Source organism: Acomys russatus, chromosome 10, assembly GCF_903995435.1.
Source record: "Acomys russatus chromosome 10, mAcoRus1.1, whole genome shotgun sequence".
In the NCBI taxonomy this organism is placed as follows: Eukaryota; Metazoa; Chordata; class Mammalia; order Rodentia; family Muridae; genus Acomys; species Acomys russatus.
The window spans coordinates 49,577,243-49,591,302 of record NC_067146.1 but is presented as its reverse complement, the minus strand read 5'-3'; the positions used below and the strand labels follow the sequence as shown (position 1 = coordinate 49,591,302).

The window sequence follows — 14,060 nt, the reverse complement described above, 5'->3', positions numbered from 1 at the left end:
TGTTGTTGTTTTTGTTTTTGGGGACAGGGTCTCTCTGTGCAGCCTTGGCTGTCCTGGACTCGCCTTGTAGACCAGGCTGGCCTCGAACTCACAGCGATCCACCTGCCTCTGCATCCAGAGTGTTGGCATTAAAGGCATGTGCCACTAGCCCCCCTCCCCTTTTACTCTGTGTGTCTAGATTACACACAGAAAAAATATGCAAAAATTTGTCTTTCTGGGTCTAGCTTCAAGAAATACTCTTTATATTAATAACATTGTTCTAAAGACTAAAAAATGAGGCCGGGGGCTGTGGTGCAAAGGAGGAGGGAAAAGAAAGGCATAGGCAGGCAGGTATATGTGCGTTCGAGGCCAGGACTGCTGGACAGCCAGGACTTCACAGAGAGAGTATGACCCAAAAAACCAAACCAACCAACCAAACTAAAAAAATGTATTTATAAGCAACATTAGAATTTGATGTGTCCCTCTCACCAATTCCTAGGGAAGTGGATGAGAGTAAAAGAAGGGTAACAAATAACGAAGTCCAATTTCCTGAGGTCAGTAGACTATTCTGCAAGGTAACTGTTAACTGTTCGCAGAAAATAACAGTTAATGTCTCTCTTAGGAATCATAAACTTTCTTTTTCTTGCTGAATTAATTTGACTATCTGTTATCTTTAAATCCAGCCCTTTAACACTGATCTCATACAAGATCTAAGAGTTAAAGGCATGCTCTTGCCTAAGGATTCAAAAATGTTGTAACTGATCTTCTCCCTCCCCAAATTCCTTATCTTTTGAGATAAAAGTCAAAGCACATGCTTGGCGAACCCTCACAGTGTTAACTCTGATATACAGAAATCTAACTGGATTTTCAAACATTTATAAACACATCCAACGGATTTTTCTTGGTGAGTTTAAGGTATAACTAAAATTAAAAGCTTTATCATTCGAGCTCAATTTAAAGTCTCCAAACGGTGGGCGTTTTTTTTTTTTTTTTTTTTTTTAAATCGAGGCTCGGAAGTGACCGAAGTTCCAGCTCTGTCGGAAACTCTCTTTTAAAGCAGTAACATTTACGGCCCGTGTTAAAATAAGGCATCTTTTCAGTAGTTTATCCTTTGCAATCAATCAATCAACCGGATTCTCGACAAATTTTATCCGGGATGAGTAACGCCAGAACCCGGTTTTCAGAGCGTGCAGAGGCAAGAGAGGGGGTGATCTCACGGTAAAAAGGGAAAGCGGTCCAACTAACGCGACGTCTTTGAGGCGAACAGCGCTACCTCGTCGGTCCCGGCGGGTTTCGGGGCTCTCCAGCGACCGTCGGAAGACCCTCCCTCCTCAATCACTCCGCCGTCAGCCGCGCCGAAAAGACCTCTGACCTCCAAAGAAGGCCCGCTCGGTAAGCCCACCCCGAAGGCTTATGTCCGCGCCTTTGATTGGTGAGTTCAAGGATCCCTCAGTTTAGAGCGTCCAATGGGAGCTCGGCCGGGACCCAGCGACCCCGCCCCGTGCCCCGCGCCGGGGAGCGTCGGAGAGTAAATACAACAGGAGCGCAAAATGGCGGAACCGCCGAACCCCGCTCACGGCGCCGTCGCCGTCCTCTCCGAGAAGGAAGCGCTCGGTAAACTGCAGCCTTCGTCGCGCGAGCCACCGGGTCCCGTGTCCGCCAAGAAGGTTCGGACTGAGGAGAAGAAGGCGGCACGGAGAGTGAACGGAGAAGGGGGCAGCGGCGGGAGCGGCAGGCAGCTGCAGCCGCCCGCTGCACCGTCGCCACAGAGCTACGGCAGCCCGGCGGCTTGGAGCTTCGCGGCTCTGTCCGCCGCCGCCGCCTCCTCCTCCTCTTCCTCCTCCCCGGCCTCTTCTCGGAGCTGCTTCTCCTTTTCCGCCAGCCCGGCCGTCTCCTCGGCCCCCGCTTCCTCGGCTCAGCCGGTGCCGCGCAAACTGCTGGTCGCTCCGTCGCTGCTGCACGCCCAGCCGCACCGCGTCCTGCTCCCGCCCGTCGCGCCGCCGGCCGCCAAGCCGCGCAGACCCAAGGAGAAGCGCGAGAAGGAGAAGCGGAGGCACGGCCTCGGCGCCGCCGCCCGCGATGAGAACGGAGAGGCGAAGCCGCCGCCGCCGCTGCTGCTGCCGCGAGGTGGGTCCGCGCCGGGGAGGGGAGCGCGGGGCGGCCAGGGTGCAGCCTTCCGCGGGGCGAGAAACGGAGCCCGGAGTTTCGGTCGCAGACCGGAGGATGGACGAAACTCTTCCCCCCCCCCGCCCCACCATGTCGGATTTCCCTTCCAGTTAATGCGCTGCGGGACGTGTAGGAGTGGGCCTGGAGGGCCCCTCTCCCGGGTGTATTTGGCTAGGGAGATGGAAGAGAACAGGTCTTTAAAGATACCTAAAGGGATCGGACTCGGGATCTCAGGAATTCCTATTTGCGACTCGGTTTCCAGTGCCAGAAAATCCTGTCGTTCTACCCTCCCCACCCCCCCAAGAAAAAAGAAAAAAAAAAAAAAGTGGGTGGTCGTGGTGTATTGGCGTAAACTGGAAGCTACCAGGGACCAGAACATTTCATCCCTATATCCCTATTAGGGAAATGAGGTCGTGTGCAGGGCACCAAGTGTGCGGCTTCTAAGGCACCCTCCTTCCATATTCTTAAAGTGTTTTGAGCGGTCCTGTTTTAAATACTACCCTTCAGAAGCATTCAGCCATGTTCTCGCCCCCTCCCGTGCAAGCAAATGATACAATCAGATGTTTTGTGGCGTTTTTTGGCTAGATCAAGTGGCTGCAAAGTTGTTTCTGCATAAAAAACAGTGAAAATTTCCTAAATGTCCTTTTTCTAGTATTTTTTTTTTTTTTAATGTAAGCTAGTATAGTTTTCGGTATTTCTTTAAAGTAAGAGGTCATTATGATTATCTGTGGGTATGTAGAGATGTGACTCTAATACAAAGTGGATGGATTGGAAAGTAGATCTTTGTGTGATCACGAGGTTATTATATAAATATACGTTGTCATTGTCACACATTGTTGTGAGGTATTCTGTTTGGTTTTGGAATGCTAGTGGAATGCCAAGCAGTTTCAGCCGTGCTGATCTAATGGTGTCTTAGATTTTGAAAAATTATCTGAATAGAAGGGTTTATTATTCACAGTTTAAGAGAATGCCCCATGTGACTATGTAATTTATATATTTGAGCCAAGCTAATGGTCCTGTAGTACCCTTGTTTTCCGTGTAACTCCTAGGTTTTTAGAGTGCTGCCTTAGGAATGTTTTTTAAAATTTTTTTTTAATTTAATTTTTAAATTTATGTGCATTGGTGTGAAGCTGTCAGATCTTGGAGTTAGAGACAGTTGTGAGCTGCCATGTGGGTGCTGGGATTTGAGCCCAGGACCTTTGGAAGAATGGATGGTGCTCTTAACCACTGAGCCAACTCTCCAGCCCCAATCTTAGGAATGTTTTGAAGATGAAATTTACTTACCTTCTGCTCAGGAGTTACCAGTGGTTGGTATTTTAATCTCTATGTTGCAGTGGTTAAATATAAAATTTAAGTTATAAAATGCCCCAGAGTCCATATGCAGTTTGGAATCATTTTTATGTGGGTAAGCTGCTCATTGCTTTTCATGAGGTCTCTACACAAGTGAATGTAGGTATTACATTGTTGGAGTATTTGAATGGTGAAAAGAAATAAGTGAGAAACAGTACTGGCCTAAAATATATGTAAAATGTGTGTGATGCGCGCGCACACACACATTTTTACAGTCTTAAATGACATTTAAAATTCTTCTTTTGGGGACCTTGAGATGGTTCCGGCACTTGCTTTGTAGCATGACCACCTGAGTTCAGTCTCCAGGACCCACACGATGGAGAGAAGCAGTTCCCTACAAGGTGTCCCCTGATCTCCATAGGTCCTCTGTGTCCCCAGGTAAATGCAGTACCACCAAACCTAAACCCCTTTTTTGGAGGGCTACAAGCTCACTTTTAGTATAAGCAGTGATAGTTTTACATTATGATGTGGGAAATACACTTCCCATGATCTATGTGGGATGATTAGCTTGTTGACTTTTTCTTTGCTTTCCAGACAGGACCTCTCTGTAGCCCTGGTTGTCCTGGAACTCACTGTGTAGATCAGGCTGGCTACAAAGGATTTGCCTGCCTCTTGAGTGCTGGGGCCAAAGGCATGGGCCACCACACCTGGCTAGATATTCACATTTAAATATTTTTATTTTTTTGGACAGAAACACTTATTTTATTGAGAAAAATTAAAATCTAAGCAAAAGATAGCTTTTCAGTATTTTGAATTTAATTGAATTTGTGTTCTGTTTAACTAAAGAAAGTGAAAGCAAGGTAAAATTTTAGATACATTTGTTTCATTCATACTGTTGCAAGTATACAGATGATGATTTGTGGTACAGTATTTTTTGCTGCCTTTTAAACAAATCTTAGTGATTGTTGTTTGAAGTATATACTTTTTAAATGACTCTAAGTTGACTGTACTAGCTCAGTAACCATTGACTACCCATAGTGCACCGAGCAGCCTTAGTGCCAAATCATGTACAAAGACATTAATGAGAGATCGCAGTTCTGCATCTCTGTTAAACATTGGCTCCTGCATGTACATAGGGGTTTAAAAAACCCTTAGCACTGCTTTATTTGTTGTTTGTTTTTGTCATGTTGTTTTGAGACAGCATGCCCCTTTGTGGCTCCGGCTGGCCAACTCACCGTGTAGACCAGTTTGGCATCAGTCAGCCTGTGATCCTGAGCTGCGGCCTCGTTGGTGCTGAGACGCAGGTGTGAGCCACATTTGGTTAGAGCCCTTATATTGGTGATCAACCTAACAGAAAACGTTCAGGTAAAATAAACATGCATTTGAATCAACCTGAGACCTCATTTAGTGAGTGTTGAGTCTGAAACATGGTTACTTATTTTTTTTGACCCAACAATAAATGAAGAGGTGGGTCAATTCTAACCCGCCTTTAAAGCTGGGAGGGATAAATGAGGAGATCAAAAAAAGTTCCTAGTCTAAGTACCGTGAGTACAGAGCACCTATAATCTCCAAGGCTGCCTGCTCATAGCTATAGCTGTTAAACAGGACTTTTTAGGGTTTAAATTAGAGCGTTGTGTAGTTCAGGCTGGCCTGGAATCAACTGTGATCTCCCTCCTAAGAATGTTGAGTGCTGAGATTGCAGACAAGGGCCACCATGTCTGAATGGTTTTTTTTTTTCTTTTTTCTTTTTCCCAGTAAGGTTTCCCTTACTGTCCTGGAACTCATTCTTTAGACCAGGCTGGCCTCGAACTCAGAGGTGTGCCTACCTCTGCCTAAGGCTGTGCCCCATTACTACCTGGCTTCTGACTGAATTTTTGAAATTACAAAACAACCAGATGAGCAGCTACTAACTTTTTCTATAATACAGATAAGTTTTGAATTGAAAAATATAGAACTGGGCACGATCATGCATGCCTGTGATGTGAGCATTTGATGGGAGCCAGAGGACTTGGGCTCCTAGGCCGCCAGAGCCACCCAGTGAGACGCTTTCCTTTCCTTTTTCTTTCTTTCTTTTTTTTGTGACTGTTATGGAATTTTTTTTGTAGTCCAGGCTGGCCTTGAACTCAGAGATCCACCTGCCTCTGAGACTCTTAAAAAAAAAAAAAGGCAGAAAGTAAAAAGGTGAAGTGAAAGTATCATGCACCGTCATACATTTCAGTAACGATGTTTTCCGTCTGTGTGTGGGTGGTGCAAGCTCGTGTGTGGAATGCTGGGGTTACACTCAGCCATGCCTGGCTCTTTATATAGGTGTCGGTGGTTGACCTCAGGTCCTCACCGGTGAGCAGCAAGCTGTCCTGCCCACTGAGCCCCGTGTTAGAGGTTAGAGTTGTCGTCATGCTTGGCACTGCTCTCAGCAGTGTTCTGGGGTAACCATGATTGGCACTGCTCTCAGCAGTGTTCTGGGGTAACCATTTGTATTTACTGCTGCCCACTTTCTGTGCCCTGCAGCAGCTGTTAGTACAATTTCCCATGTTGATAAATATTCCAGATAAATGACAATCCCTTCTGTATCTTCTTCCTGATTAGTCCGGATGCTTCATCGTAAAGGCCTGCTGCATAAAGCCTGGGACGTGAGCTCACTCACATCCTCAAGTTCTTTCATTGCTGTTGGGTTCCTTTTTTCTGGATTCCATGCCTTGTATTTACTCTCTCGTTTTCTTTTTTTTTTCTTCTACTAGTAGTACTGTAAGAAGTATGTAGAAGCTCTACTTCCTTGGATTTTATTTTTACCCACACACTTGCTGCTTATCTCTTGAGAAGTTTTTCTCAAACTGCTTGTCCTGGAAAGTTATTGTTTGCTTTCCTTTGTTGATACTCACAGACACTGAGCTCCAGAAAGTTGGCTGTTCTATTGTGAGGATTTCAGCCCTTTCACTGTTTTTAAAGTTTCCAGCTTTGAAGGGAAAAAAGTATAAGCTCTTGTGTTTTTGTTCCTATATTGTAATATATTTTTTAAATGGGGTCAGCATCTCTGGTGTTTCTTCAAGGATGCTAATTATAGTTTCTTTGAAATGTTGTGTTTCCTGCCTTGCTTTTGGTTCTTACAACATGTCATCCCCCGCATCCCCCCTCCCCCCCCCCCCCCGCCTGTTTGTTTTGGTCTCATTTATTTGGAACCTGTCCTCAAATCTGTATTATTTTTAGCAGTTCTTTCATAGTTGAGAGAAAGTTATCAAGATTCACTGAAGCTCCTGAGCATGCATGGGCAGGGCTTAGTGACTGAGCTCATGGTTCTATCTGGTTTGTTTTTTCTGGGTTAAGCACTTTAAGCTTCTAAAGACTAAATGTCATTTTTGTCTCTTGGGTCAGATGCTAGACAGAATGGTATCTTACTCACGGCTTGTCATAGCGAAGTATCCTAGACTGCTGGCCTAGCTTGTCTTCACAGTCGTGGAAGCTGGGAAGGCCAAGGTCGGCGTTCCGACACCATTGTGCTCTGGAAGGGCAGATGCCAGCCTTCTCAGCTGTGCATTCACAAGGCCTCTCTTGGGCACTGGTTCCTGTGGGGCAGAGCAGGAGATACTGGCTTCTTCCTGGAAGGCCCCAGTCTCCCTTGGTTAATCCTCTGCTTGTGATTCGCTCCTCTTCCCTCCTCAAGCTCAGGCTCTTTCAGCTGGAGATGCCGCCTCACAGATGAGACTTTAGGTGGCAGGGTTTGCTAGTGATTGCTGAGTAGAAAGCCACTGTCTGGCTTCACAAAGTCACCCAGTTTCCCTGTTTTCACTGCAACCCACCCGTTTCTCTGTGGAATGCCTGAGCCTGGAGCCATTCTTACTGACATTTTGCTGGAGAATTTACTCATCTCCATCTTCCTTCCGAGCATGTGGGCATCTATTGCCTTTTCCACTGCCTTCATTTCCAGGTGTTCTTATGGTGGGTAAGGTGGTGGTGGAGTGCTTGCATGGTATGCACAGAAGGCCTAGGCTCAAGCCTCGCACTGGAAACAAGATTGTCACCTGCCTCTGCTTGCTTTACACGTCCTTGTCCAGCTTTAGTTACAGGATTCCCTTTACGTGTCTCTTCTTTCTTTCTATTGTCTAAGTATAGTTTTAGAGGAAGTATTTTGATTTGTACCTTTTTTTTTATACCATTGGTTTAGTATCTAAGACTTTTTGAGTCTACACACATGAATTTAAAGAGTCTAGTGAAATATTTGGTCAACTACATTGTGTGTCGGACATCCTACTCTTATGTTCTGCATTCTCTCTTTTCTTGATCTCTCTTACTTGTCCCTTCCCTTAGATAGTTGTATTTTTACTTTCACGTCATATATACATTTATAGTTTATACCCAGGAACCACATGTATATGTTATTTGTCTTTTCAAGACTGACTTAATTCACTTAATATATCTCCAGTTGTTTTCATTTTCTTACAAATGTAAATATTCTTTATTGTTGAGAACACATATTTGTTGTGTGGGGATGTGTGGGGATGTTACCTTTTTCACAGGGTGGTTACTGGAATAATGCTAACCTGACATTTTATAGACATTGTTCATAAAAATGTAGGGGCTAAATGCATTGCTTTGTTTGTTTGTTTGTTTGTTTGTTTTTGTTTGTTTTTGTTTTTTTGAGACAGGGTTTCTCTGTGTAGCCTTGGCTGTCCTGGACTCACTTTGTAGATCAGACGAAGTCTGCCTGCCTCTGTCTCCCAAGTGCTGGGATTAAAGGCATGCGCCACCACGCCTGGCTGTGAACAATATTCTAGATTGCAGTTGCTATTGCTTTCTTGCTGAATTACTGGTGAATATTGTGTCTTAAAGGTAGCAAATATGGCCCGGCACAGTGTGCATGCTTTTAATCCCAGCACATAGGGAGGCAAGAGGCAAGCAGATTTCTAAGTTTGAGGCTAGCCTGGTCTGCACAGTGAGTTCCAGGACAGCCAGGGCTACATAGAGAAACCACCAAACAAAAGAAAAGGGCTAATAAATACTGACTCAGTTTTCCTGTTTGAGGGTAATGAAGACTTCAGAACTAGTAAATTCTGTCAAACATTCTTGTGATAGGTCACAAGTTGATGCAGTATTTTCTTAGGTACAATCTGACCTAGACTATGAACACCTTGAGGACAGAAATGACAGTTATGCAGTAACCATCATGCATAGAACTGTAGAGAGCATTTTATCTGTAGTTTTAATGTCTTTATACCTCCTTTTAAATATAGTTATTAATCTTTTACAGATACTGTGTGGAGGTCTATAAAATGTAGCTATGAAATGAATGTACATCCAGGTTTTAGACTTGGAGGCACTGTGCTTCGAAGTCCCAGCTCTAAGCTACTAAGTAAGTTGTGTTAATTTTGTGTTAAGTCTTCAACCAGACCCAGAGATGGTGTAAGATTATTTGTCAGTCAGGAAATTGGGCTTTGAAAGACCAGTTGGGTTTAGGTAAATGGAGATGATGGAGAAAGACTTTCTGGGGATGGGGACGGTGAAATGATGGGAAGGAGGGTGAGGGAGGCGTGCAGCTTACAATTGCTTGTAACTCCAGTTCCAGGGGATCCAGTGCCCCTTTCTGGCTCCCTTGTCCCTGCAACATGCATATGTACACTCATACCAAAAAAAAAAAAAAAAAAAAAAGTGAGAGAGATATGATAGGAAAATTAATGTGTATGGAATATTGAGTCTGTGAGTAGAGCCATTTGGATGAGATTGATGCTTTACAAGATTTTATTATTTATTTTGTATGTAAGGGAGGGCATGTGCTGTTGTGTGTCTGTGGAGGTCAGGGAACAACTGTCTGTAGTCAGTTCTCGGCTTCAATCATGTGGGGCCTGGGGACAGAACGAAGGTCACTAGGCTTGGTAGTAAGCTATAAAACACCGTGACCAGAAGCAACTTACGGAAGATAGAGTATTTTGGTGTATGGTTCCAGGGGGATAAGAATGGATCATGGCAAGGAATCTTGGTAGCAAGCAGCAGGCCTGTCAGCTAGATTAGGAAGCTGAGCAATCACATCTGCAACCACAGGCACTGAACAGAGAGCCAGCTGGAAGTGGAGCAAGGCTGTGACCTCTCAAAGCTCATGCCAGTGATGGGTTTCCTCTAGCAGTCTTGCACGGCCTCCTCAAACAGTGCCATCAACCGGACCGTGTTTTCAAATACCCGTGCTAATGGGAGCAGCTTCTCATTCAGACTTCATGTGCTCAGCCATCTCACCAGCCCTGAGACTGACTGCTTGTACTCACTTGGAAGATATCTGTCTGTCTGTCTGTTTCTGTCTCTGTCTCTCTCTCTCCCACTTTACACTTCATTTTGTGGGCATTAATAAGGCAGGTTTTTGTTGGTTTGTTCTTTGTCGGGTGATAATATATACTTGGTAAAATGTATGATGGATGGCTGAAAGTACTGGAGAGAGATATTGACAATACTGAAGACCTGCTATATTAGTAATAGGTGCTACCACCACAGCCACAGCCACTTGAGCTTGGTGCTGCAGTGCTGCCCTCAAGGGCCCCGTGAGGGGCTTTCGGCACAGCCTGGCTCTGCTGGCCTCATCTATCCATGGCCAAAACTGCAGCTGCTGGCACCACATTTGCCGAGTGCTGCTCATCTCCACACTACCCTTATGCCCCGGAGCCTGGATTTGCCACTTGGTGAGCTGCACACCTCTAGCTGGGGTGCAGCAAAGAGGAAGAGTCACTGAGGTCACAGTGCCCTCATGGCCAGCTGTTTGGAACGCAGGCACCCTTGTTGTGGGCAGTTTGCCAGTGGCTATCAGACATGTGGAAAAGGACTGAATTTCCAACTGGCATCCAAGCGCCTGTGGAAATAGTCCTGGTTAAAAAAAGGGTAAGCTTACATATCTCTGGCGTCATTCATTAGCTTCCTGAACTGGTTCAGGATGCCCAGCAGCTTCATCTTGTTCCCCAAAAGGCCTGACTTTATCATGGAAAGGAGGGTCCTGCAAGAGCAGTGGACCCACCCACAGTCCAGGCACTGGAAACCTTGGGGGCGTTGCCAGAGCTGCAGGTAGCTCTAGTGCCACATCAAGATGGAGAACATTTAAAAGAAGTTCTTTTTAGATTTTTGCATATGAGTGTTTTGCTTTCATATGTGCACCATGTGAGTGCCTGGTGCCAATGGAGATCAGAAGAGCATGTTGCAGCCCCTGGAACTGGAGTTACAGATGCTTGTGAGCCATGATGTGGGTACTGAGAACTGAACCCAGGTCCTCTGTAAGTGCTCTTAGCCAGTGAGCTCCAAGGAGGAGAATATAATTGATGTTTACTGCAGCACGCTCAAACTCATCACCTTTTGTCAAATGTGCCACTCAAGGACACTTACTTTGCTAGAACTGGCTATATAGACCTGCAGTGTGGATCTACTACTACTGTAGCCGTGAATGTCAGCAGCTGTCTGGCTTCTGTCAATATATATTAAGATGCTACTTTGAACACTGTTAACATGATCAACAAGGGCCAAGTTTTCTTCAAGCAGAGGGTGTCTTCAAAATTTCAGAATCAGCTGGCGTGGTGGCCACGCCTTCAGTCCAGCTCTAGAGAGACAGAGGCAGGTGGATCTCTGAGTTCTAGGCCAGCCAAGGTTATGTATTGAGACTGTGTCTTTTTGTTGTTCGAGACAGGGTCTTACTATGTAGCTCTGGCTATCCTGGAACTTACTGTGTAGAACTTACTATGTAGACCAGGTTGGCCTGGAATTCACAGATATCTACTTGGCACTGGCTCCTAAGTGCTGGGATTAAAGGCTTGCACCACTATGCCCAGCTGAGAGTCTTTCTTTAAAGATAAAATCAACATTTCATTAGATGGTCTTAGCTGCTTAACCTTACAAGAGATCCAGGACCACCCATGGACACAAGGTGTAGGTCCTCCTCCTATTCCAGGATACTGCTGAGATTCATTTTCTACAGCCTGATGGCCGCTAGCCTTTCTGGAGCTGTGCTTTCTGATGCTAAAGGGAGGGGAAGCATCTCTCTCTCCAGCGTCCTGTTAGCATGGACAGTGCCCACTGCAGGAACTTGCACCGCTTACTGCAGACTCTGGGTCCCTGCAGGCTGTTTCCTAGAAGCAGGGAAGAGACTCTGTTCCAAGTACCTTGCCAATTGCTCATATCTCTGCTGCCTCTCGCTTGCCTACCAAGTGGGTCTGGGTTCTTCCAACAGTGTTCAGAGGCTTTGCTGACCTGTGTAACTAAAAAGTAGTTCTGACAGTTTCAGTAGCACACACCTGCAAGCACTTGGGAAGCTGAGGCAAGATGATCAGGAGTTCAAAGGCAACCTGGACTACATGAGATCCTGTCAAAAGGAAAGGAAGAAAAAGAAGGCAGGCATACAATTAAAAAAACAAAAAGAAGCTTACTGTGTATGTGTGTGTGTGCACGTGCTGGCGTGCATGTGTTTGTGTGTGGGGGTGGTGGTGGGGGCAGGGCTAGAGAGTATATGCATGCTTGAGAGCAAGTGTTATGGCAAACATTGGATGTCAAAGATAATTTTCAGGAGTCAGTTTTCTCCTTCTATTGTGGCTTCAGAGAAAACAAGTTGTTAGGCTGTATAGCTGAGGCATTTTACCAACCCAAGACAAAAGGTAGTTATGAATAGTTTACCTTCTGGGTCTTCTGGGTGGGGATTGGGGGGGCCCTCTCTGCCTCTCTCTCTGTCTGTTCTCATTAACCTTTGTTGCCATTATAAGAGAAGAACCCAAAAGGTCCCACATTCTGTACTCAGACACAAAGTGAGTGGGTAGTGTTACTTCCAGTGCCTGAGAGCACTGCTGCCGCAGGCTTCAGGTCTCCTGCTCACATGGTGAGGTGATGGGCTGCATGTTAGGAAGTGGTTTTGAAGTCACTCCTTAGCTAGATAAATCTTCAGGAAGTCCTTGAAGATGGCCCCTCCTGCACCCGATCCCCATCCATCTGTGAGACTGTTTTGAGTCGGATGTAGCCTGCTTGTTTGTATGGGAAAATGCTGTATATAGAAAAAAGAATCTTACTAATTTTTAATGTTTGGCTTTTTTTTGTGTGTGCACCACCACACCCGGCTCAAGGTTATTTCTATTGTGGTAAAACACCTTGACAGAAGCAACGTAGGGAAGGAAATGGTTGATTTCAGTTTATAGTTTACCATACAGCTCATCAGGGTAGAAGCTATGGAAGAATGCTGCCTCCTGGCTCTTTTCCTACGGTTTCCTCAGCCGGGGACCACCACCTCAGGTGTTGCATCCAGTCGCTGGGCCCTCCCACACAATCTCTTATTTTACAAAGTGTCCCACAGGTTGCCTACAGGCAAATCTTACAGAGACATTTTCTCCATTCAGATAGTATAGATTGTGTCAGGCTAACAAAAGCCAAAGAGTGGGTAAGTGTTTGTTTGCAGGTGTGTGTGTGTGTGTATATATAATACACATGCTTGGTGCTTGTGGATATAGAGCGGGTATTGCATTCCCTGGAATGGCAGTTAGAAATGGGCTGGTCTCAGGGTGTGTGATGCGGGTCCTGGGAACTGACCTGTGGCCCACAGCAAGAGCAGCAAGCAGTCCCACCCCTGAGTGATCCGTCCAGCACCAGCTCCCTGCTCTTGAGTTGTTGTTGCCATATTTGAAGTTGCACTATGTTCTTCTTATTTACCAAGAAAAAGCATCATGAAATAATAGAAAGGAAAGAATCTTCAGAGGTCAGCGCAGCCTGGGATTTTATAACTACAAGTAACGAGCTCCATGATTCTCTCAGCTCAGCAGTTTACTAGCCCTTATGTGCTTACCTAAATGGAGCTAGATGTTTCAGTCTTTATGTTGACTCCCCTCCCCCCAGGGTTTCTCTGTGTAGCCCTGGCTGTTCTGGAACTTACTCTATAGACCAGGCTGGTTTTGAACCCGGAGATCCTCCTGCCTCTGCTTCCGAGTGCTGGGATTAAAGGGGTGCACCACCACAGTCCAGCTCAGCGATCTTCATGTATGCCAGTTTTTCTTACTTGAGGACCCTTTTGGCAAATCATGTCTACTTGGATGAACAAACTCATGTAGAAGAGGAGGTCAAAGTCAGGCGTTTCAAATACTGTCTGCCTCATGTCAGACAATTCCAACCATATCTTCATAGGGAGAGAGTTTCTTTTACATTCTTAGAAAACTCCCCATCTTTATTCGCCTAGTTTTAGACGGGGGCTTACTATGTAGCCCCAACCATCCCGCAACTCCCTACATTACCAGGTTGGCTTCAAATTCAGAGTTCCCCTCTGTCTCTTTAAGTGCTGGGGTTAAAGGTGTACACCACATGCCTGGTTAACTCTGAATTAAAACAGTTTTTTTATATTATGATTCTTATATGTTGTCTTGCTTACATCTTTCAAGAATTAAACAAGTGCAGATGTAGTTCTTGCTCTGAGCGTGGTATGGGGAGGGAAGAATGCAAACTAGGGAACTTACTTGTAAATTAGTTGGAGAGTGAATTAGTTAAAATATATAAAATTATTCTGTAGTTGGTAGCAAAGATAAATAAGAAAAGGCAACTGCATAGGAGCTGAGAAATGATAAACTATTAGGGAGAGACACTGTTAGGCCTCAAACCAGGGGGAAAAGGCCAAGGGTAGTGCCTATTAACATCAGAGCAGG

The 14,060-nt window shown here is 45.4% G+C and overlaps 1 protein-coding gene across 1 annotated transcript in view; it reads left to right on the top strand.

The window, feature by feature from the left end:
- The first annotated feature begins 1,325 nt into the window (after positions 1-1,325).
- Positions 1,326-14,060, top strand: part of Rsbn1l (round spermatid basic protein 1 like) — a 53,277-nt gene continuing 40,542 nt past the window's right edge. The window contains exon 1 of the mRNA XM_051152099.1: positions 1,326-2,106. Coding sequence (XP_051008056.1) covers positions 1,530-2,106 — 577 coding nt within the window. The 5' untranslated portion in view covers positions 1,326-1,529. The remainder of the gene's footprint in view (positions 2,107-14,060) is intronic.